Below are 26,772 nucleotides of genomic sequence, written 5' to 3'. Positions count from 1 at the left end.
TTTTTTTTTTTAATGAGTGGCACACCAAATTAGAACCAGTGACTCAGCAGCCGTTTTGCATAAAACCAGATTCCAGTTTGACAGTTGCTATGCATCACCACACATCCTTAAGAAAATGCTCTGCTGTGTTTACATGTGTCTTCCCAGCAGCTGATTTCTGAATTTGGGTGCTGATGCATGGCATATACTAGAGATTGGAATATACCTCCTGTTGTGCAATTTGAATGAAGCCAACTGCATTTCCTACAAGATTACGCTGCCTTCCTTTCTTTTCTCATTTTATCATCTCTCTACTTTCTCATTTCTCTTTTTCCTTCTTTCCTCCCTCATCATTCCTTACCTTAATATTTTCTTCTTTTGATCATATTTTCCCCTTTTCTACTAATCTAGAGACTCCTTGAAAGTAGAATTATATTTGAGTCTTTATACTTTCAAGGTCTGGCCATAAAAGGGTGCCAATAAATACTTATGAAATAAACTGTGGGTGGTGCTATATTTCTAATAGCTGAAAGCATATTTATCTAAGATGACGACATAGTGCTGATGCACAGAAATGTTTATCTTGGCCTTTGTTGTCACCATCACCATTTGTCATCATCTTTGACATCATCATTATCATCATCATACTGAGTGCTACTCTCCACACCAAGAGCCGTACATAAGTAATATTTCACTCATTCTATTTCCATCGTATCAGTGCCTCCTCTGCAAAGTGAGGATAATAACAGCACCTTCTCCACAGGTTTCTTTTAGAGATTAAATGGAATGATAGGCAGAAAGTGCTTACTATATTACTTGAATAAGAAGTTTTCTATAAATGTTACCTATTGGTATAATGATGATTTTAATCCCCATTTTACAGCTGAAGAAATAGGAACAGAGAGGTTAGATGGTTTACCAAAATCACTCAGCTGGTAAGTGACAGCTGGAAAACTGGAAACAAACTCCCAATTCTGGCTCCATAGACAAGGCCATAACAATAGTGCATTTCAGTCCCAAAGTTCTTGACAATAGTAGGAATATAAAATGAAAAGAGTAAATTGCGACAAGTTTAGAGAAGGAAATATTTTTTCTCAAAAAAAAGGTAAATATTGAAAAAAATTCTAAAGAAAAAAATAAATACTGTCAAAAAGCTTTACCCTAACCATGAAAGTCATCATAGTTTGGAAACATAGTACAATTATACTTATGTCACAAATTTATCTATGAACTTACTCTTTCTGCTAAAGCAGTAATAAACCATTTTTATAATTTTTATACCTTGATATAAAAGTTTTGAATAGTTGATATATCTCATTTCTATGGCAATGTTGAAATAATGAAATCTGCCCTGAAGAAAATCACCAACCTGCCTTTACCCTTTCTTTCTTCTTTCCTGCTTTGATGATCTCTGATTTGTTAATGTTTGCTGGAGTTAATGATGAAATGTTATTTTATTACATAGAATGCCTAGATGATTACAGGTTAAAGTATATATTTAAAGATTTAAGTAAATATTTACATGAGGTATAAGGGAATTAACATATTTTTAACATTGTAATAAAAGTTTGTTTAGAAAAAAAGAATTCACAAAAGATTAATAGAAGTGAGTTTAAAGCTAATTGTTAAAAGTTATTGCATATAAGGGAGTTCCCACTGTAGTGAGCGAAAAGGAATCCAACTAGTATCCATGTGGATGAAGGGTTGATCCCTGGCCTTGGTCAGTGTGTCATGGATACAGAACTGCTGTGGCTGTGGCATAGGCTGGCAGCTATAGCTCTGATTTGAGGCCTATCCTGGGAACTTCCACATGCCTTGGGGGTGGGCACACTCCCCCCAAAAATTATTGCATACGAACAGAATACCTATCAATGATCATCTTTTAATGAATCTTATGCCATTGCTTATACATTGCCTATTATTTTCTCTATAGTAAAGAAAGAAAAAATTCAGTCAATCAAGTGATGCAATGCTTTCTTGTCACTTAGACTTTTAAACTTCAAATATTAAGAGTTTTTTTGTCTTTTTGCCTTTTCTTGAGCTGCTCCCGGGGCACATGGAGGTTCCCAGGCTAGGGGTCCAATCGGAGCTGCAGCCACCAGTCTACACCAGAGCCACAGCAATGTGGGATCCGAGCCGTGTCTGCAACCTACACCACAGCTCACAGCAATGCCTGATCCTTAACCCACTGCGCAAGGCCAGGGAACGTACCTGCAACCTCACGGATATTAGTCGGATTCGTTAACCACTGCACCATGATGGGAACTCCATTAAGAGTTTTTTTAGACATTTAAAGATTAATTTTGATATTTGTCTTTTATCTACATAAACTAAATCAGCAAATGATATTCATTAAGTTATTCCTAAAACATCTTTTTCTATCCAGAGTCTCATGCCTTTTTTTTTAGGGCCGCACTCGCAGCATATGGAGGTTCCCAGGCTAGGGGTCCAATTGGAACTGTAGCCGCCAGCCTCTGCCAGAGCCACAGCAACGGGGGATCCGAGCCGCGTCTGTAACCTAGACACAGCTCACGGCAATGCCAGATCCTTAACCCACTGAGCAAAGCCAGGGATCAAACCTGAGTCCTCATGGATGCTAGTTGGGTTCGTTAACCGCTGAACCATGATGGAAGCTCCCTCCAAAGTCTTAATAATTTTTTGAATAAGAGCCATTGTTGTCCATGTTTTCACACATGATATTGTTCTCCATACCTAACAAATACTGGTGATACAGCATTTCTTAACAGAGTCTAGGCAGAAAATTAAAGCTATTGGTACTTGACTTTTAAGCCATATTATAATTACGTAGGATCAGTTTGCTCTGGTTTCAATTTCAGAATGCTGCTACACACTTCTCTTTTATCCCTGCCACTGCCCCCACACAGTGTGTATTAAATATTTAAAAAGTGTTTCAACCAAGGTTTTGGGTTTATTTGTTTTTTTCAAAATCACTGATGTTGATTGTGAAAGTTTTGCTAACAGTACTTTTGATGCTCTACCATGCTCATGAAAGGATAATTACGTTCTTATTTAGGAATAATAAAAAAGATTGCCTGGCAGACCATGATTGAAAAAGGAGATTAGTTACAAGAAAAAACTTAATTTCAATGTAAAAGAAGGAAAAAACAATGTCATAGAGTCAATGAAATAGAATAATGAATAAATATAAAGAAAAGATTCAACCTTTAAAGAAGGGAAAAAAACAAAGCGTAATTTAAAACAATGCTCTGCTTTCACTTAAGATGTAAAAAACTACAAACTATTCATTTACCCTTAAAAATGACTGAATCAACATCTTTCTAACTAACAAAGAAGTCTCAAGAGAAATTTAAAATCAAATGAAAATAAAAATATAAAATTATCAAAATTCGTGGGATGCAGTGAAAGTAACATTTAAGGGAAATTTATAGCATTAAATTCATGGATTAGAAAAGAAGAAAAATCTCAATGCAATAACTAAAGTCTCCATGCTAGTAAACTGAAAAGAGAAGAATAAATTAAAGACAAGCTGAAGAAAGGTAATAAAGGCAAAGACTTCTTCAAACAAATGCTTACAGAACTCATTACCAACATACCTATACTATGAGAAATGTTAAAGAATTTACTTCAGGCAGAAGAAAGCTACACTGTCATACGAAATTTAATTTACATAAATAATTAATCCCAGATGTCATATAGATTAAGTGTAAGAGTTTTTTGGGTTTTTTTTTTTTATTTTCACAGGTTAAAAAGGTAAATATATGTTTAAATTAAAAATATTAACAAAAAGTATGGGTAATGCTACATAGGAAGATGTAGCCAAAAAAAAAAAAAAAAAAAAACAAGATGGATGGACATGAGAAAATGGAAGTATATGGTATATGGAAACATACAGTTGTAAAATGACAGAAAATGGAATAATGTAATTTGCAGTTGGATAATATAATTTGAAGGCAGGATATATTATAAACCATAGAAAATTAACAAAAAAGGGGGAAAAGTAACAAATAGAAAATAAGAGCAATTTAGTGGATTTAAATTCATTCATTTTAATAGCTACGTTTAGTGTAAATGGCCTAAATCTCTCAACTAAAAGGTAGAGAGTGTCATAACAGATAAAAAAATTAAGATCAAATGCTTCAAATTCTTCCCACAAAAAATCCCACTTGAAATGTTAGGATATTGGTAGGTTTTGTTTTGTTTTGTTTTTTGTCTTTTTAGGGCCACACCCATGGCACATGGAGGTTCCCAGGCTAGGGCTCTAATTGGAGCTATAATTGCCAGCCTATACCAGAGCCACAGCAATGCCAGATCCAAGCTGCATCTGCAACCTACACCACATCTCATGGCAACACCAGATCCTTAGCCCACTGAGTGAGGCCAGGGATGGAACCTGCAACCTCATGGTTCCTAGTCAGATTCATTAACCACTGAGCCACGATGGGAACTCCAAGATATTGGTAGGTTAAAAGTCAAAAATAAAAAATAAAAAGGAAAAATAAATGGCAAGCAAATACTTACAGAAAAGAAGAGTGAGTGTCTTTATCAATACATAAAATAGAGTATAGAAAGAGAAAGACCTCTATGCATAAAAAGGGATATTGTTGGGAAACAATTCTCCATGTGTTTCTAACATGTCCTCAGATCTTCTATTTATTATGGACAATCCTTTTAAGAATATTTGTATAGTGAACAGCCTAGAGAGATAGGTATTTTGTCTCCCTTCATCTCCAGGGCACGCGACATTTTGTTTTCTGTATAGGATAATAAAGATAATATCATCCAGGGAAGATGTTGGGCAGGTTTCCTAGCAGTCTTCTTTATAGGGTTTAGGTTTCCTTTCTCAACTTGACACTAATCCATAGTATGTGTACAGCATCTACCTGGGCTTATACTTTGTCTAGCACTCACAAGATTTACAGGAAAAGATGAACTGAAATAAACATGAAGCTCATGCTACTTTCCGTGCTGTGAGTAATAAAGTTCTTTGTTTCTGACTCAGGACAGACATCTTTTGTCTTTTGCCAGAATCTATGGAACTTCGGCAGTGTGCTGGTAAAAGACTCAATTCATCAAGAAGATATAATAATCCTAAGCATGTATTTACAGATCATTAAAATACATGAAACAGAAACTGACAGAACTAAGAAGAGATAAACCATTTATAATCAGAGACTATAAAATTTCTTTATCAGTAATAAAACAAGAAGACAGAAAATAATGATAGAACATATCAAAAATTAAGACTATCAAACAATTTTATCTAATTGTAATTTACAGAACACTCTACCCCCAAACAACAGGATATACATTCTTTTAATGTACACAGAGAATATTCACCAATATTCACCAAGATAGACCATATCATGGTTCATAAAACAAACATCAACATTATTAACAGAATTAGATCAAAGTAATTTATCCAGCTATAGTGGAACCAAAATAGATATCAATGGGGGACATAGCTGAAACAGTACATGAAAGCAATTAAGACAAATGATTGTAGTAAAAATATCTCAAATCAATGAATTAAGTCATCACCTTAAAAACTACAAAAGGAGAAAATTATAAACAATGCAATCAAAAGGAAAAAATCATAAAGAGAAGAAATTAATAAAATAAAAATTTCAATGCAATCCCTATCAAAATATCAATGGCATTTTTCAAAGAACTAGAACAACAATGCTATGGGAACCTAAAAGTTGCTAAAGGGCCAAAAAAGTCTTGAGAAAGAAGAAAAGAACTTGAATCATAGTCCCTGACTTCAGACTATACTATAGAGCGATAATAACCAAAACAGTATGGTACTGGCACAAAAACAGACATATAGATCAATGGAACAGAATAGAGAGCCCAGAAATAAACCCATACTTTTATGGTCAATTACTCTATGATAAAGGATGCAAGAATATACAACGGAGAAAAGGCAGTCTCTTCAATAAGTGGTGCTTTGAAACCTGGACAGCTACATGTAACATAATTCAGTTAGAACACTCTCTAACATCATATACAAAAATAAACTCAAAATCGATTAAAAACTTAAGTGTAAGAATATACACTATAAAACTCCTAGAAGAAAACATAGGGAGAACAGTCTTTGACATAAATTACAGCAATATTTTTCGAATCTATCTCCTAAAGCAAAGGAATAAAAAAATAGAGACCCAATTAAACTTAAAAGCTTACATAGTCCAGGCTCAGGTGGCAGAATATTTAAATTTTAGGAAACATTTTAAGAATTATGCCAAGCTTACAAAATTCCTTCAGAAAACAGGAGAGAACACTTTCCGACTCATTTTCTGAGGTCTGCTCATTTGAAAGCCAGAGAAAAACATAAGAAAACTTAACACCAACACAACAATGGTGTTAAAAAACAAAACTTAAGTATTATCCAATATTTTTATCTGAAAATAGATGCAAAATTCTTTAAGAACTTACTAGCTTAATCAAATTTAGAAACAATAACAAAAAAGAATGATATAGTATGAATTGGTAAACTTCATCCCTGAAATCCAAGACTGATTTACCATTTGAAAATCAATCCTTATAATTTGCTATATTAAAACAACCTACTAGAAAAATATATTATCTGAATAGGCGCAGTAAGAGGAACTGAAAAATCATCATCTATTAAAAATAAAAATCTCTCAGCAACTTAACAATTGAAGGGAACTTCCTTAACTTGATAAAGGACATCTATAAAACCCACAACCTAAACCATATTTAATTGTAAAGTAATAGTGCTTTGTCCATAATGGAGTGAATGTAGGATGTTTGATTCTCACCACTTGTAGGCAATATTGTATAGGAGGTGACATCCAGTGTGATAAGACAAGATAAGTAAATTAAAATGAGTACAGACTTACAAAGAATAAACATGATTTTCATAGAATCATGGTCATCTATAATTACAATCCTAAGGAATCTACAAAATATCTCATAGACATTACAATTGAGTTTAGAAAGGCCACTGGATAAATGTCAGCTTATAAAACTCATCTATATTTTTATATACTAATACTAAACAGTAGATATTGATATAAACTTTTAAATCTTCATTCTTTATAACAGCATAAAAAGGCAAACATGAAACACCTAGAGCTAACCAGTCTAACATGCACAATAATTTTATGCTTTGGTTAAAAAAAAAAGCACTGATGAGAGATTTTTTTTTTTTTTTTTTTTTTTTCTTTTTAGGGCTGCACCTGTGGCATATGGAGGTTCCAAGGCTGGGGGCTGAATTGGACTTAAAGTTGCCAGCCTGTACCATAGCCACAGCCACGCAGGATCCCAGCCGCATCTATAACCCACACCACAGCTCACGTCAATGCTGGATCCTCAATGAAACTGGTTGGATTCATTTCTGCTGTGCCACAGATGAGTGATCTAATCAATTGAGAAATATATTCTCTTCATGGGTTGAGAAACTCAACATTGTTGTCAATCCTTACTAAACTGATACATATTTCAAAAAAACACTAATCACAATCCAAGGAGGCTTATTTTAAAAAAACTGTGAAGATGATTCTATAATTTATATGGAAAAGCAATGGCCTAGTTAGCTCAACAAATTTTGAAGCAGAAGAACAAATTTGGAAGACATAAAGCCTGATTTCAAGACTTACTATAAATCTTCAGTAATCAAGAGAATGTGGTTTCAGTGACACTGATTGACAGCAAAAAATAAGAGTCAAAAAATGGACCAACATGTTTTAGTCAATATATTTTTGAAACAAATTTAGTGTTCTCTGGGAATTTTGGAAAGAAAGTATACTCTTTTCAACAAATTGTATGCCAGGGTAAAAAAAAAAAAAGAAAGAAAAGACTTCGCCTTTTCTCTTTATACATGTCATATATGAAGAAAAGATGAACATAAATATGAAGAAAAGATGAACATATAATGGATCATAGACCTACATGTAAAACTTAGAAACATAAAACTCCTAGAAGAAAATATAGGAAAAAAATCTTTGTAATCCTGGAGCAGACAGATATTCTTATCTAACACACAAACATACAAACAAGAAAAAAATTTCATAATTTGCACTTCAATATTAAAACTTTCTGCTATCCAAGGAGTTCTTAGACCACAATATTCATAAATTACATGGTCCAATGTAAGTGGATAAAAGTTTTAAAGAGAAATTTCATACACACACAAAGAAACTATAGATTTTAAATAAATATATGAAAAGATGTTTGGTATCATTAATCATTGGGAAAACTCAAATTTAAATCATAATAACACATCATTACATACCCATCAGATGGCCTAAAATTCCTACCACCACTATTACCAACCCCCCACCGCGCCAAAAGAAAAAAAAAAATTACTGGTGTGGATGCAAAGGGAATGGAAAATGGTATAGCCCATTTAGTAAACAATTTGGCAGTATATACAAAGTTAAATATACACTTACCATAAGAACCAACTATCCCATTCCAAGGTATGTTTACAAGTGCTGAAAATACCTCCACACAAATACTTGTATCTTAATGTTCACAATCACCAAAAACTGCAAACAATTCAAAATCTATCAACTTGTAAATGGATGCACAAATTGTAGTTCATCCATAGAAAAGTAAAGTACTAAGCAGAAAAGGATCAAACTAATGATACATCAACAACATGATATCTCGGAATTAAACTAAGTGAAGGAATCCAGTCAAAAAAGGTCACAAACCCTATATATTCATTTATATGATATTCTAGAAAAAGCAAAACTATAACAACAAGAATCAAACCAATGGTTTGTAGGGGCTGACAGTAGGTGGAACCTACCTCACAACAGAGAGTCACGAGGTAATTCAATAGGGTGACAGAAACATCTATTATAAAAATTGATTGTTGTGGTGGTTATACACAGAATATACCTGTCAAAGTCAACAAACTATGTAACTGCAACTGGTAATTTTTGCTGTATGCAAATTATATTTCAATGAATGATAATGCAAACAACTAAACCCTCCCAAAAGAGGAAAAATCAACATGATAATTCAATCGGGTTTATAAATTTCAGCTGTGACTGCCAGAAACTTCTGGGGAAATCAATTAGGCAATATGTGTCAATAGTCTTAAATATGTGCCTGCATTTCCCCATACAACTCCATTACAGCAACCAAAGAAAATAATCTAAAATAAAAGAAAAATTATACCCATAAAGATTTTTACTATAGAATTCTTTGAAATAATGGAAGCATAGAAATTAAGATCTAACAATCTGTGAATGATTAAGATTTAGTCAACATCTTCATTTACACTTTAAATATGAAACAACAAACACAATAGAAAAAGTCATGATACAAAGTAAATTAAAGGCAGTAACATACTTAAGGTTTCTGTTAAATGATGACTGACCAAACATATATGTACTTCTCACTCCCCAGAGCTGGTATAGTTAAAAGTATAGAGTTAGGAATAAATTCTTATGTAAATGGTCTCCCATTTTTATTGTTTCTTTTTTCTGCTTCCACCTTCTCTCAACCCCTGCTCCACATCCGAAGCATCCGCTCACAAATATTCTATGAGCTGAATTTTAAAATCACCAGTATATTTTCCTCACCTCTTTTTTTTTTTTTTTTCCCTATATTGCATTTAAATAGTAAATATAAGGTCATGGCTGTACAAATAAAACAAAAAACAAACAAAAAAAACTTAGCCAACATACAATAATAAGCCAACCAAAGGCAAACTCAAAATCACTCCACTATTTGTTTTTCCATTTTGTTTGTTTGGTTTCTGTTCAGTTTATTTTTGGCTGAATCTGTGGCATGTCTAAGTTCCTGAGTCAGGAATCAAACCTGTACCACAGCAGCACCTGAGCCATAGCAGTGACAGTGCTGGATCCTTAACCTGCTATGCCACAAGAGAATTCCAAAAAAAATTCCATTGTTTTAAAAGTAATTTTATCATGAATAAAATGATCTCTGTGATTTTAACATTGTAGCATTACTTGATTTGATATTAATTGACCAATTATTAATAATTAAAAATGACTAAGAATTGTTGTAGTATATATATACAGCCTAAATAAAATGTTTATTTTTTTGAGCTTAAATACAAAGAGATGATTTTTCAAGTGGAAGGTTATCTTTTTGTTGTAAATATTGTATTTTAAGGATTAAATAATTGCACTACCAAAAAATGCTTAGGATTCCAAACCAATTTCTTTTTCTTTTCAGCTTTACTGAAGTATAACTGACAAACAGAATTGTAAGATACTTAAAGTGCTCAACATGATGATTTGATATATCATATACACTGTGAAAGAAGTCCCAGGATTGAGGTAATTAACAAATTTATCACCTCATATTTTTTTTTCATTTTGGCGAGAAAACTTAAGGTTTACTCTCAGCAAGTTTTAATTATACTCTACTATTCTCAACTGTAGTCGCCTTGCTGTATATTAGAGCCTCAGACCTTATTCATCTCATAACTAAAACTCTGAGCCCTTTTCTCAGCCTCTCTCAATTTCCTCTAGGTTCCTAGCAACCAGTATTCTATTTTCTGTTTCTCTAAATTTGACAATTTTTTTTTTTTTAGAGTCCACATATAAATGATACCATGCAGTATTTGTCTTTCTCTGTCTGGCGTATTTGACTTAGATAATACTTGTCTGGTTCATCCATGTTGTTGCAAATGACAGGACTTCCTTCATTTTCAAGACTGAATAATATTTCATAGTGTACACAGTTGACCCTTGAATAACACAGAGGCTAGGGGCACCAATCCTTACACAGTAAAAAATCTGAATATAACTTTACTCCTTGCCCTCCACATCTGCATTTCTGTATCAATGGATTCAACCAACCACGGATAGTGTAGTACTGTAGCATTTATTGAAAATATCTTTGTATAAATGGACCTACACAGTTGAAATGCATGTGGTACAAGGGTCAACTGTATATATCTTCTTCACTGAGTTATCTGTCAACAAACACTTAGATTGACTCCATACCTTGCCTGATGTTAATAATGCTGCGATGAGCATGACAGTAAAGATATCTCTTCCAGATACAAAGGTGTAACATATAGCACAGGGAATACGGCTAATATTTTAGAACTTTAAATGGCATATAATCTATAAAATATTGAATCACTAGATCGTACACCTGAAACTAATATAACATTTCTAAATTAATTATACTTCAATTAAAAATACAGGAGAAAAGTCAAAAGCATTAAAAAAAATACAACAGAAACAAAACAAAATAAATGCTTCGTGGATTTTCTAACATGGTTAATAACCGTGCTCTAAAAAGAGTTTTTCTTATATGATTTGAAGAATTCCATACTTCAAACCTTAGCAGTCATACAAAATACTCTAGAGAAAGCTTCAGAATAATCTACTACTTTAGATTTTTAATTGGGAACACTCTGTCAATGACTTGGCCAACTATGCAATATTGTTTCAGCATATTTCCTACGTAAAATTTCTACTACTTTAAAATAATCTTCTTTTTTTCTAACACTTGCCATTTTATTTGCCTAGCCCCAGACCCTTAAAGTATAAAAGATTTGGGGATTTAAAATGTGCCCTTGCCATGATCTACTTCAAAATGAAAGAAATCAAGTGAATTCAGGTCATGTTTTACAGAGTAACTGCCTTCTTTTCATACCAATACAAGTGGTCTCTGATGCCTACTTTCCTTGGTTAGCCCATAAAATATAGGCAACTCTGTCAACATTTAGCAACCTTAAATTATGCTAGGCACTAACATACACATAATAAAAGCTTCTGTACTAATAACCAACTTATAAAAGGTTCTGTGCTCAGTATGCATGTTAAATACCTACTTTCTCTCCCAACAATGACATGTGTTGAAAAGTGGCTAAATACTGACTATCTGTTATGTATGTTGGCAAATGACAAAACAGTAAACAGAATGCTTTAAATGAAATCTAGTGAAAGGAACATTTCACAAGCTCTTTCCACCATTAGCATGCTCTAATCCTCATTCTGTAAAGATATGCCCTGTGGGCAGAAAAGAAAAACATATAGTGGAAAAAAAGAATCTGTAAAGAAAGAGACACATTTCCTTTAAAAATGTGTATGTAAATGGTACTTTTCCCTTTGTAATTTTAAATTAGAGAATATACATCTGGAATTCACAGTAAACTCTAGCATCAAAGGTAATTCATGGTATACAGGGCTATTTATTTTGATGGAAGAAAAGGCTATTGTGCCTGTAATTTTAAGAGTAGTCATGTAGTTCTCTTCGTGGCTCAGCAGTTAACGAACCTGACTAGGATCCATGAGGATGCGGGTTCAATCCCTGGCCTCACTCAGTGGGTTAAGGATCTGGTGTTGCCGTGAGCTGTGGTGTAGGTCACAGAAGCAGCTCAGATCTGATATTGCTGTGGTTGTGGTGTAGGCCAGCAGCTACAGCTCCTATTCAACGTCTAGCCTGGGAACCTCCATATGCGGCAGGTGCAGCCCCAAAATAGGAAAGAAAAAAAAAGAAAGGTAGTAAAGTTCTTGGCTTAAAAAAAAAAAAAAATCAATAGGGGAATGTGGTATAAAATAGAAAGTGGAAGTCCTTTCAATACAACTATTTATACATAGTGACATGTATTACATACCTATGAGTGTGTGTATATGTGTGTGTGTGAAAAGTGTCCCATATGTAAATTCTAATGGCTTCCATGAATTTGATAGTGCCTTTCTAGCAGTATGTAGTAGAAATATTTATACCACTTAAGGGAGAACAGAGAAGCTCCTAACTGCATATCACATTACTTTTGGAACTAAATAGATTGTTACATTACTCAGGCTTAAGAGATATTTCCAAAATACCATGCAAGATAAATGCATCAGAATCCCTCATTTGCTCCAAAAGCTGTTCATTGTTTGCCTTTTCATTGCTTGGTCATTGCCATGGTGAGGGATACCTTTGGTGCACAATGTTGTTTGCAGGACAATTTTTGCCACAAAAAAGGATAATTTTTTTCTGCCATTTTCCATTTTCATCACCAATTTCCAACTGTCATGAAAGTGAGCTCTGTTTTTACACGACATTCCATTCTTATTACCATCTTCGTCCCAAGAATGAAAGTCTGTAATGAGAGCAAAGCCATAGCTGGCATCAGAGGCCTGTTATAATTCACTCTCATGACAAAGATAGTAATGAGAAATGACAGTGGCACAAAATGAATCCTTTCCGATCCCAGCACCTTGGATGATAATGAAAACAGAAGATGGCACCAACTTTATTCATTTTCATGACACCAATTGTGACAGGATTGAAAGCTGCATCAACAAACCCATCGAAGGTACAATTTCGCAGTCTCATTCCCATCAAGTTTCAAAAACAACAAAACAAAACTCCATACCACCACTTCTGAGAATGCAGTTACAGTGAGGCTTTCAAAGGTTGCAGAGTTTTCTTTACTGTCTACAACTGAAAGCATTTCAGAGAGGATGAAATGCTTCCAACTCCTAAAATTCTGTTTTCTTTTTTATTATGGAATTATCTTAGCAATGCCTTTAAAATAACTGATAGGAAGAGAAGCAAGAGAATATGGAAATAAAGCCACTTTGTGAAGTGCTAATCTTCTAACGCTTTTGAAAAATACCAAAATGCCAAAATTAAGGTATAAAATATTTACCTAATACAACTAATATAGAATCTTACTCTTCCACATATCCCCCCTTCCTTCCCTCCCCCACTTCTTTCTTCTCTTCTCTGTCTTTTTGAGCTATGATTATATCTTTATAAAATCTAAAAGGAATTCAGAGCTAAGTGGATCCAAATTCTGCATTTACACATAAAAAAAAAGAGGCTTAAGTAAATGAATCTATTCATCCATCATCACCCAGATAGTATCAGAATACTTATAATTTTTCAGTCTAATCTTTCTAGGATATAAGTTGAAAATGCCAAAGAGAAAAGTAACATGGAGCATATATATCATTTGGTTTCTTTGCAATTCCTCTACAAAAAGAAGGCGGCATTCTCTTATGGAATTCAAGGCTACTGGCTTTGTCACTTCCAACCTCTGCTTCGGGGCGAATTATGTTTCTGATCTTCAGTTTCCTCTATTATAAAACATTTAGAAAAGTGTAACTGGTGTACTAAACAGCCTATCTTGAATAAGCAAATAATAAGATGATCACTTTATTCTTTCCTCTCCATGCTGACTTCAGATAGAACTTTCTTTTACCTCCTCTTCACTCTGCTTCAAACTACTCTGTGGCCAGGAGCTAGGGAGGCTTTGCCTGTAAAATGGCAAAGGCTCTATTCCCTGCTGGGCATCTAGGTACTGTACTATTTTACGGCACAGGCAATGGACCCTTTGGATGACATCTTGTAACTTGTTTTCCACTCCTGGCATTAAAGCAAAATGGTCCATTTTTCCTCTTGGTAGACACCTGAGGCCTTTCAAAAATATTCAAGCCTGGATACTTTTCTGAGTATCCAGGTGGTCTGCTTGAAACTGTGTACCTCCTGGGCCTGACATGCCCCAGGAGTGAGGCCAACTCACTGCATGCTTTATTCCTTCCCTGCAGTGCGGCCTGCTCTAAGCAACCTCTGGTATTTGGAATTCTTCAGGCAAAAGACAAGCACCATTCTCTGTGTGCACACACTCTAGGGAACACATGCCAAGCTGGAGGTATCTGTCCCATACCAGCATGAACAAACCTATGCATTTCTTGCAGCTAACAGGCACCTGGCAAGCAATTGGGAATGTGTTAGTAAAATGTCACACACTTCTTTTGATAGACATACCAATCTCTGAGTAGTTATTGCTAGGTACCTTTCTTTGACTCAAGGGAAGAGGGAATGGGATAGTCTTGCCTTATATATACCTATTAAATCTCTTCAGTGACTTAGGTCTCCAGCAAATCTCTAAACTTCTCTTAACACTAGCTATTGGGGATTATGGTGTCTGGACCAGTCCGGCCATTTAGAGATGAATCTGATACTCTTGTTTAGAAAGTAACAACACTTGCTCTTCACTGTCTCAGCTTTCCGACTTTAGATGAAATTCTGAGACCCAGAAAAAGTCTCATTACATTCTCTACAGATCTCTCATGGTTTTTTTTAATAAGCTAGTAACCATAACTGCTTGAAATTTTGATAATTCATTTTGTATTTCTATGAAATGCTGTTATAACTACTGAGTTATGGGGCACCTGAAGTTTAGAGAGGGAAAGCGCCTTCTTCTGATGTAAGAAACCAGTGCCCTGGTTAAATCAAGTACTTTAAAAATAATATTTTTTAAAGTGAGAATGTATGTCACAATACACTGTAATCTTCAAGCAATCAGAATACCTAGTAGTCATAGAGCTTCCCATGCTTTATGATTTCTGTGGCATTATAAAGGTCAACTATAATCTATATTTTAGATCCTCTATATTGAGGATCTAGCATGTCTTCGACCCAATCCACAGATGACCAGCGGTCTTGTTCTTGGGCAATTACTTCCCTGCAAATACCTCTGGGTACAAAATGAAGCATTCATGGTTCTAAAGCAGCTGAGTCCCACCAGATCTGTGCAACAGTGGAACCTGAACTGGATATTTTACATGTTATCCCTCAGGATAACATGCTGAGATCTCTTCTAAACTTTTTGTACGTTCCTTGACCTACCCATAGATTTTAGGGGACTGATTTTCATAATGAACATTTTCCTTTTATAGTTTTCTTTGAATACCTTCAGATAAATGAAGACCTTTCAGACAAGTAAAAAACAAAAAACAAACAAACAAAAAACAACTCTATTAAACAACAGTAATTTTGGTGGAAAACACGCTCTAGATTTTTAGGTCTGCCTCTTTCACTAATATGACACCTACCATGGTAATCTGTATTTTGAGACCTAATGTGTACAAGGCTTTGTGTTCTATGACCTTGGGCAAGTAGCTTCATTTCTTTAGGCTTTTGTTGACTTATCTGTAATACAAGAGAGCCTGGAATTAGATTTGTGGTTTACCACCTGTTCTGAGGACCTCTTGTATTCTGCTGAGATGCTCAACGACTCCGACAAAGAAGGGATAAGACAAGTCAATTGTGGGGGCTTCCCAGCAACCTCTCTCGCAATCGATGGAGAAGTTCTGCTTATGACATTTTTGTACTGGGCTTCTACATGGGATTTTTTTTTTTTTTTTAAGAGTTCAACTCTAAAACCACTGGATTAGAATTTCCTTCAGACTCTGTATTAGCTAGCTCATGATTGCAAAAACCCAGAACAGCAAAAGCTAATTCACATGCCCTTCCAAGGCATAGCATGATGTTGGAATCATATGACATTTCTCCGATACTCAGCTTGACATCACCTGCTCAACTTTGTTTAGTGAGCAAATAATAGCACAGATGTTTTCATAGTCATGCAGGCAAGAAAAGCCTTTATTTGAAATGCATATCATGGTGCTCAAAGTCAACTTGGAAAATTGGAAATTGGTATAAACCTGCCAAAAAGGCAATCAAAACTTACCACAGGAAGACATGGAAAGAAGACAGCCATGAGGTAACCCTGTAGCTGCTATTTCCACAGTTCCTGATCTCAGCACCTTTAAGAAATGAACATTGTTGTGCAATTTATTCGTCAACAAATTTATTTCACCTTAAAGATAAACGGATTTTTTAATTAATGCAGATAATTAAAATCACAAGTGGCTTTCAACACAAGTTTGAAACCAGCCACCTGCCCCTAGGACTGAGAAAACAACTGGGTGACACCCTTACCATGGTGCCTGGCAGGCGGGGGCTTGATGGCACATGTCCCACATGCGTGGCAGCGCCAGTGGCTTCATGATCAGTGCAACGGGCGACAGGGACAAGGCACCTGGGGATGGGCCTGAGGTTGGGGGGGTGTCTGCTTGGACCTTGGTGGCCCAGTGGCTGTAAGTCACTGAAAGATTGGGTCAGGAAGGGCTCTTAACTGTAAGGAGTCACTTCCAGTAATGATCCCAGCGCCTCCCTAGGAGTCCTTCCCCAGGCCGCTGGGAAGGGCCAGACCAGCATGAGTAACCTCAGCCCCCCTGTCCAGCCCTAAGCCCCCAGCATAGGCAGGGCCGAGGCTGGGCCAGAGGACAGCCCAGGAGGAGCATGGGATAGACAGGAGCAGCTGGAGCAGTTTCGAGTCATGCTCTACATTTCTAGGGTCCTGTGCCCAGTGCTAAGGGTCAGATCTGGAACCAGAGAGAGGGGCGAAGCGGCCCCAGGGCTCAGCTGCCCTTGGTGTCAGGGATGAGATACCTACCAGGCCAGCTGACCAGACGCAGGATTTGGGGGGAAACGTCCCTGCTTCTTTTTTTTTTTTTTTTTTTTTTTTTTTTTTTGTCTTTTTGCCATTTCTTGGGCCGCTTCCACAGCATATGGAGGTTCCCAGGCTAGGGGGTCTAATTGGAGCTGTAGCCGCCGGCCTACACCAGAGCCACAGCAACACAGGATCTGAGCCACGTCTGCAACCTATATCACAGCTCACGGCAATGCCGGATCCTTAACCCACTGAGCAAGGCCAGGGACTGAACCCGCAACCTCATGGTTCTTAGATTCGTTAACCACTGAGCCACGACAGGAACTTGGGAAACGTCTTCTTTTGGGAGAAGGAAGTCTTTTCTGCTCTTTAGTTTGTGACTTAATACTTTTTTATAGTGGTGGGTGGGGCAAGGAAAGCAGGAGAGGGGGAGGTAAGATTAGAGCATGTCTGTTACGCAGCTCTTCTGTGTGAGGGTGATGCATTTCTTCCTCTCCAAAGCAAGAGGAGATTACGTCTAAGTGGCCACGTGTGTCTGGAGTTGGTGGGTGGGTGGGTTATGCTAAAGTTATGCTAACTTAGGAGTTCCCATTGTGGCTCAGTGATAACGCACCCAAGTGGAATCTATGAGGATGCTCAGTGGGTTAAGGATCCAGTTTTGGCGTGAGCTGTGATGTAGGTCACAGACAAGGCTCAGATCCTGTGTTGCTGTGGCTGTGATGTAGGCTGGCAGCTACAGCTCTGATTAGACGCCTAGCCTGGGAACCTCCATATTCCAAGGGTGTGGCCCTAAAAAAAAAAAGTCATGCTAATTTAAAGTGCTATGGATATTTTCTATAGCCATTCAAATTAAACAGAGTTTATATTAGGAAGAACAAAGATTGAATGGATATAAAAAATTTTAATTCTATTTATAGACCTATTCTGTAATAAAATAAGACATGCAAGAAAAATATTTCGTATTAGTTTTTAATTTTCATATGTTTCTCTGTAGTCTAGATGATTTTCTAGAAAATACTGACATCTTCACATACTTTTGATAAATTAATGTTACTTTTGGCAGTTAAGGCATCTGGAAGATTAAAAAGATGACTCAAAATTCCATTCCTGATGACTTTGAGATCACAATTACCACTTTGTCTTCCGGCTTGGTTAAATGCAGTGTTCCCACTCCATTTGGATTGTTATAATAAGTCAAGCTTAAGAAAAATGCCTATATGAAAACTTGCTTACAATGATTTTGCCTGACAGTGATGTAAAATGTAATTAAAAGGTTTGAATTGCACAGGTGCTAAAAAGAAGTGCATTACAAAACAAGCAAACCATAATGTTAAGAACTCCAGTTGGTTATTAACATGTTATGATTTTAATTATGACATTCCAGGATTATAATCCCAGGTCTGTTGCTAAAGAGAAGACGTTATAAAAGTAGGTTGTCGAAACCTTTATCAGAGCGTAATTTTGACATTATTTTCAAAGGAAATTTATTGTTTAATTACAAAGATAATATAACTACAATTTAGGAAATATGTAAAATGGTAAAAAAAAATTGCCTCTTATTCCTATACTCAAACTACCTTTATTATTATTTTTGCAGAGTTCCTTCCAGGCTTTTTTCATATACTTTAATTTCTAATGTGTGCATGTAACATTTGGTACCCTGTCTTTTCACTTTATTGTATGTATTTAATAGAGTTTTTATTTTCAAAACGAGTGTAGTCCATATCTGCGGAAATTACTCAGTAGGAGAAAGGGGTCAGCATGGCACTGAGCCTTAGGTCTGGTCCAGAAGGTAATTCTGCTTTGCTGTGAGGCGTGCAATAACTAGGGCATTTTCATTCCCTGGAACCATTTCATGAGAAATTCTTTGCTCTACTCTGCATGCTAAATACAGGGCAAAGTCTCCATCAATTAAGGCTTGGAATGAGGCCAGATCTAAATCACTGGGGTAGAATCCTTGCGTCTGATCTTCATAGGGATCACCATATCAAGAGCCCAGATGACTCAAGACACTGTAATTGCTGCCCATGGAAGCCAAAGGAGGGCATTTGAACCTCAAAGATGAAAGCACTTCTTTCAAGGACACCTGAAATCATGTTATGAAACTAAGAGCTGCAACAAAATCAAAATGACTTAAGAAATTCATTGCAATATATAAACTATTCTATGAGTGAGTCTAACTTGTATTTCTTTAAAAACAGCAATGCATAAGTAATGCAAACACTAAGAGCCCCTGCAATTTTGTTATTTGAGATGGAAAAGAATGAATTTTGGAAACCTATACAATCAACCTTATGTGTGTGTGTGTGTGTGTATTTATATATAGGCAAAATTTGGCTTAAGTATGCATGGGGACACTTGGTAATATCTAAATTGTAAGTGTACTTTAAAGTAACTCCCTCCCAAAAAGACCAAAGTTCATGAACAGTTTCAGAAAGGCTGAATCTCTCCAAAACTTCCAACAGCTTAATTCATCATTCAGAAACCACAAAAAATTAAAGTTTAAAGATTCTACTACCTAGAATGCCAAAGTCATACTAAGATTTGTGACACTGTTTTCAAGGATGTGAGGAAAAGGTGCACAATTTCTGGAGATTAGATTGAGAGTTCTATCAAAATCTTAAAACTCTCAATCTTTTGGACGCTATAATTATACTTCTTGAACTTTTCCCCTCTCTTTGGCAGTCTTTTAATATTTCACTCTTTTTTTCCCCACTCTTATTAAGATGTAATTAACATGCAGTACTGCATCATTTAAGGTATACAACAAAACAATCTGACTTACATATATCATGAAATGATTATCACAGTAACTTTAATGAAGATCCATCATCTCATAAAGATAGAAAATTAAAAAAAAAAACAAAAAAAACTGTTACGAGAACTCTTACGATTTACTCTAACTTCCATATATAACACATAGCAGTGTTAATTATATTTCTCGTGTTGCACAGTACATTCCTAGTAATTACTTACCTTATAACTAGAAGTTTGTACCTTTTTACTCTACAAATTTCACTTTATTTTTGGTTTTCAGTAGCTCGACTATGATGTTCCTAAATGTAGTTTTCTCTCTGTATATACTCTGTGGGGTTAGTATATCTTGAGTTTGTGGCTTGATATCTAGTCATGCCTAGGAAATTCTCAGCCACTATTTTTTCACTATTTCCTCTCTGATTAGGCATGTTAAACATTTTCCCTCTACCTTACATGTCTCATATGCTTTCTTTCTCCCTGTGCATCACTCTGAATAGACTCTACTGTTGTATGATCTGATTTTCTCTCTTTTTTTTTTTTTGGCTATTTCTAATCTGCTAATAATAAACTAGTAAATTTTTCATCTCATTCTATTTTTCAGATGTAGAATTTACATTTGACAGGTAATGTGTGTGTGTGTCCTAGGTGTCTACTCAAGTTTCTCATCTTTCTTCTATTTTCCTGAATTATATCTATCATGTTGTTTTAAAATCTCTGGCAATTTCACTATCTGATTCACCTACGGATCTATTTCAATTGTTCGGTTCTTTATTGGTCTTGTTCAATTGGTCCTATGTTTTAACATTTCTTTATTTTTTAATTTGATATTGGGAAACGGTACACTTAAAATTATATTGTCTATGAGTAATATATCTTCTTCCAAATATAACCTTTTTTTTTTTTTTTGGTGGAAGGCAGGTAGAGTATCAGAAGCTCATCTTAATGTTTTCATGAGCTGATTTTTTTTTTTTTGATTATTATGTTTCCATTTTGTCCATATTATTCTGTCATGGCTTTTCTGGAAACTCAGTAAAAAGCTCTGGGTATTTAGTAAGTTCTTCTGATTTGGTGAACTTGAATTTCAATCTCATTCCTTAAAAGTAGACAGATACTGAAAACTGCTCTGCTTTTTTTCCTCCCAGCTGGTGCATTCCTTTGGTTTTCTTGCATCCATTAACAAGGAGTCCATCTTGAATATCTTGAAGCGAATCAGTAGGAGATTTCATTCTCCTCTGAAGTCTCCAACTTGAGATACTTTGTGATATTGCCACTCTACTCATACATTCTCTCACAGTCTTAAACTCTGCTTTCTGTCTCCTTAGTCCTATAAGTTTCTTGTCTCCTGCTTGGGTTCTATTCTCTCTCATAGCAGAACATTTCTAAGTACCCTTAGAAGAGAAGCCAGTTAAATGTGGAACTTACCTTATGTCCTTTCCTTTTTAAAATGGTTGTAGTCCCTCCTGTCTCTAATTGCTTTGGTTGTATTCCAGGGCCTTCAAGCAGTTGCATTTTACATCTTGTTCTGTTCTCATAACTGTAACAGAAAAGTTAGTCCAATACAAGTCACTTCTTTATAACTAGAATCCGAAATCCACTTCTAGAAAATAGTATGTCAAAGGAAGTATCAGGAATATGACAAAGATTCAGTGCCTGTATAATTTATAATAATAATTTTTCTATTGACAAAATAATGGAAACAATCTGTAGGTCTGATAATATAAAATTATTTATATAAATTACATTTTATCCACTGTAAATAAGAATTGCTCCAACCATTAGGGGCACAACTGAGGTGATAAATTTCAAGTGTGCTCATCGAGTATCTGTGTGGGTGCATGTGTGTGTGCATGCACGCGCGCAAGTGTGTGTGTGTGTGTGTGTGTGTGTGTGTATCTTCCTTTTTTTTTTTCTTTTGTCTTTTCTGGGGCCACACCTATGGCATACGGAGGTTCCCAGGCTAGGGGTCTAATCGGAGCTGTAGCCACCGACCTATGCCAGAGCCACAGCAATGCAGGATCCGAGCCATGTCTGCAACCTACACCACAACTCACAGCAATGCCAGATCCTTAATCCACTGAGTGAGGCCAGGGATGGAACCCGCAACCTCATGGTTCCCAGTCGGATTCGTTAACCACTGAGCCATGACGGGAACTCCATGTGTATCTTCTTCCAGTCATGTTTACTCCACAGGTACTAGCATAAGTAGGTCAATAGTTGGACTTGACCATACTTACTCCAAAACCCCAACCAAGGCCTATTTCTGTCTAATTTAGGAGAAATAGAATGAATTAAAGCACATGGATGGTTCACAGAACTCAGAGGAACAGAGGAATAGGGATGGGGGATATACTGCTAGAAACAGCTTAAAAATCTTATGTGAAACTGCTCCCATGAAAACATCACTGCTAACAACTCTCAGTAGAGATAATATGGCCAATCCCCATGATACCACTGATAATTGACACTGGAAGTTCCTGCTAGAAACATCATCAGTGCTGCTTTAGAGAACTAGAAGCAGCTTTAACCTCTGTGGAAAACCATTCTTGAGAGAGATTCTAAATTGTTATTAATGAGTGTAACTTGTTTTTAAAATAAGTACATCCTTCTAAAACCAATTACTTTCAGGTAGCTTATGTAATGAGAGAGCCAGCATCATGTCCATGGCTGTCGATAAGTCTCCATATAATGCAGGATTATATTTATAAATTATTTAGTGTTTGCTTCTCTGAGCCAAGTAAGTCTGATACTGCAAGGATGCTTGCCATGCATCATTCCTCTCCTCCATTAGCCTTTCTGAAAGGTGGTTTCCTCCAAGTATGATCTGTCTGTGCATAATTCTGCATTGAGCTCAATCTTCCCTTGCTCCTTAAGTTTTCAGGCTAAGCTCAGTCCAAACCATGAGTTGTCAGATTCCACCCCCCACCCCAGGCTAGTTATAGGCTACTTAATTTAGTGAATGGAGCAGCATTTTCTAAAGTCTTCGCCACAGACATTCCATTTTTTTTATGACAGTCACTAAATTTGGCAGCTCTTTCACATATTTTGCACAGTTTACTTATTTCTACCATAAGTCCCATTACTGTGTCAGTACTAGGAGCATATAAGACACTCAATAACAATTTTAATAAGTTCTGTAACATTTTGAATAATTAATGAAAAAATCAGATCTCTAATTTCTTTAGAAATTTGATTTCTTTCTTTTTTTTTTTTTTTTTTTTTTTAAATTTTATTTTCCCACTGTACAGCAAGGGGGTCAGGTTATCCTTACATGTATACATTACAATTACAGTTTTTCCCCCACCATTTCTTCTGTTGCAACATGAGTATCTAGACATAGTTCTCAATGCTATTCAGCGGGATCTCCTTGTAAATCTATAGAAATTTGATTTCTATCTCTCATTCTTCATATATATTCATGCGGCTTCCTAAAAGAGGGTGAAACTGCCCTCTTTGTTATTTTTATTTATTTATTTTTCCTCTTTTGAGGGCCACAGCTGCGGTATACGGAGATTCCCAGGCTAGGGGTCTAATCAGAGCTGTTGCGGTCGGCCTACATCAGAGCCATAGCAATGCCAGATCTGAGCCGCGTCTGCGACCTACACCACAGCTCATGGCAACGCCGGATCTTTAACCCACTGAGTGAGGCCAGGGACCAAACCCCCAACCTGATGGTTCCTAGTCAGATTTGTTACCGCTGAGCCACGAGGAGAACTCCCCTCTTTGTTATTTTTAAAGCCACACAAATAGCCAGATAATAAATGTTTATTGAGCTGAACTAGTAGATATGTAATAACAATGCTAAATGGCCATCTGTGGGATAAGTCTAAGGGGAATGACATTTTTATCTCTAATCAAAAACAAATGTCATTGATCACTGAACAATCCATTTTTCTTTACTTGTACCTATCCTAAGAAAGAAAAGGAAATGGACATTCAATACTCTGACTGTTGAATGTTACTAATGAGATTTTAGGGATAAGAAGGTTAAGTCAAAATTTCTCTACACAACTTGTATTTTAGGGATGTGCCTTTCATCTAACTACATAACAACAAATTGTTAGACTAAAACCATTATGGAGCAATCTGGATGCTCTGCTTCTAGTTTTGTAGACTCTAATGGAAGCCAGAAAGAAGCAAATGAACAAAAATAATGAAATAAACCTAGAATTATTCATAAAATTAAAACTTGCACAGAGTTTAGATGAAATCACAATTGTGGTTATGGAATAAATATCCTGTGTTAATAACTTGTCCATTAAAAAAGATACCTGCTAAAAAAACTAGTAAAAGATTATGGCTTTACCATTAGACTCAAAAACAAATTGATATTTGGAGACAGTATCATATTTGCCTTTGGTAAAAGGCAACCAAGAACAAACCTCTCCAATTTATGCTCCTTCTAGGTGGCTTTACTTTTGTCAATGTTTGGAATTGTCATACTTCAAATTAAGTCTTTTTGGTAGGTTTCTAGAAATATTTCTTTTAATGCTTTAACTTGCATTTCCTTGATTACTGAAGAAATTGAGCTCTATTTTATCTATTAATTTGACCATCTTCTCTCCTAAACTATTTGCTCGAGACTTGCATGTTTTCCTATTTGATTTCTTTCTCCTATTGATCCATAGGAGTTCTTTATGATTCACAAATACAAGAGTTTTGAAAGTTAAATATTTTGCAATATCATCTCCTGCTCTTGAATTTACTATTTTGCTTTCTAAATAATATCTTTACTAAGCTGAAACCCTTAATTTTCATGAACAATTGAAATACTATCTTCTGTTATTATCTTCATGTCTGTAAAAAAAACACACAATGGCTTTTCCTTACACTGCACACCATATTCTGAACACTGGAAAGGGATTCTCACACCAGACAATTCTGCAGCACGAGCTGAGTGTGCTGGAAATGTACTCAATTGTGATATTAGCTACTTGGAAGTAGAGTCATGTTCCACACCTCAAAGATTTAGTCCTACAAGGATGTCCCTCTTCTCACTTCAGATGCCAAGTGAAAGTTCAGGTTGTTACCTATGCTTCTGAACTACGGGCTATAGATGGGAGGTTCCCACAGCCCTCTCCTTGAGTTCAATTAATTTGCTACGGTGGCTCAAAGAACTCACTTGAAACCATTTTACTTACTAATTACTGGTTTGTTATAAAAGGATATAACTCAGGAACAGCCAGATGAAAAAGGTTCATGTGGCAAGGAAGGGGGAAGGGGTGCAGAGCTTCCACGCCCTCTTTGAGCAGAGCGCTCTCCCAGCACCTCCACATAGTCACCAACTAGAAGCTCGCGGTACACCGTCCATTGGGAGTTTTATGGAGTGTTCATGACATGGGCAAGGTTGAGTAAATCATTGACCATTGGTGATTAAACTCAATCTCCAGCCTCTTTCCATTTTTGAGAGGTGAGGATGAATAATAAGACTGACAATTCCAACCCTCTAATCATACTTGGTTTCCCTGGCAACCAATACCGTGTCCTTAGAGGCTTTCCAAAAATCACCTAAATAACATAAACTCAGGTGTAGTGGGAAAGGGCTTTGTAGGAATAACAAAAGATGCTCCTTTCACCTTTATCTCTTTGAAGTTAGAACTAAGAACAAAAACTAAATATTTTAACAAAAGATACTCCTATTGCCCTAATCACTTGGGAAATTACAAGGGTTTGGGGATCTATGTGCCAGGGACTGGAGGAAGACTAAATATCTATTTCTCGTTATAAATCACAATATCACAGTATTCTATTTAAGAAATTTTCTTTCCAAGGCCTTTAATGTTTTATGTCTTTTCCTAGAAGCACTGTTACTTTACCTTTTATTTCATTTAGAAATCTAAATTTACCTGAAATAAATTTTTGTGAATGCTACAAGAGCTAATTTTTAAAAATACAGATATCTAAAGGTTTCAGCAGCATTTATTGAAAAGAGACATGTAATGTTAGCTTCGTAATAAATCAAGTGTCTGAATATGCGTGGTTATCTTTTGGGATTCCCCCCCCCTTTGGTCTGTTTGTATTTTTGTACCAATATCATATTACATTAATAAACTTTATAAATCTTATTAAAAACAAGACAATAGGCCCCAAATGTTGTTACCTAAGCTAAGCTCCATGTCACGAGATGTAATCACTCTTTCGGGTACAGTCAGGAACCACCTGAGCAGCACAAGTGAGATCACCTGACGGACCCCTGCCATTCCCTAAAGGAAAGTAACTTTGCTGTAACCAATCGCTTCTTGGCCTCCTTTATTTTCCTGGTTCCTGCTCTCTTCTGCCTACAACAGTCTTATTTTAACAGCTCCCAAGAACTCCTTTTCTTCTGTTCGGCTAGATGCTGCCCCATTTGATCCATCTTTGCTCGAATAAACTCTTAAAAATTTTAGCACACCTTGGTTTCTGTTTTAACAGTCCTGATAGTGACAGGAGAAGAGGAAACTGAAGGAAACCCCTTCGGCCCCAGGAGTGAGGAGCAAGCATCCCTGGTACCTGCTGAGCCCCAGCCGCCGCTTCCCGCCGCCTCGGGGGCGCTGGGTCAGGCCTCTGGCATCCTCCGCGGCTTTTTCCTCAGGAGCTTTCAGGCGTGTTTGAGAATTTGTTTTCCGACCACGACTGGAAACAATCAGAGGTGAACCGGGTCTGACCGAGAAACCGAACCGGGTCCGACGTAGAAAGCAGCCCGGGTCCAGGTTCCGACCAGGTACCAGTTAGACACGGAACTGGTTCCGGGTCAGCCTGCGTCCGACTTAATGAGGACTGCGCCCCGCGCGAGGCTCTGGTGAATAACGTTTTCTTTCACGGCCAAGCAAGCAGGTGAACCTCACTCAGGATCATTGTCCCCCCAGGCGTCCCAGCTG

General features: G+C 36.3%; 1 protein-coding gene across 1 annotated transcript; it reads right to left on the bottom strand.

Moving 5' to 3' along the window:
- Window positions 1-26,591, bottom strand: LOC102159901 (uncharacterized). Its single transcript, XM_084957612.1, has 5 exons — window positions 26,405-26,591; window positions 21,341-21,452; window positions 16,397-16,472; window positions 12,375-13,015; window positions 1-2,023 (listed from the first exon to the last, which is right to left on the bottom strand). Exons 2-4 carry the CDS (start codon window positions 21,425-21,427, stop codon window positions 12,783-12,785), a joined length of 396 nt encoding a protein of 131 aa, XP_084813738.1. The 5' UTR covers window positions 21,428-21,452; window positions 26,405-26,591; the 3' UTR covers window positions 1-2,023; window positions 12,375-12,782.
- Window positions 26,592-26,772: the final 181 nt, after the last annotated feature.

The sequence above is a fragment of the Sus scrofa genome, chromosome 5, assembly GCF_054392235.1.
Source record: "Sus scrofa isolate SSC_HxYL_T2T_F1_AM1 chromosome 5, Sscrofa_HxYL_maternal_Yorkshire_Landrace_v2.0, whole genome shotgun sequence".
Lineage (NCBI taxonomy): Eukaryota > Metazoa > Chordata > Mammalia > Artiodactyla > Suidae > Sus > Sus scrofa.
The sequence above is the reverse complement of the archived record's forward strand: the minus strand, read 5'-3'. Positions and strand labels throughout refer to the sequence as shown.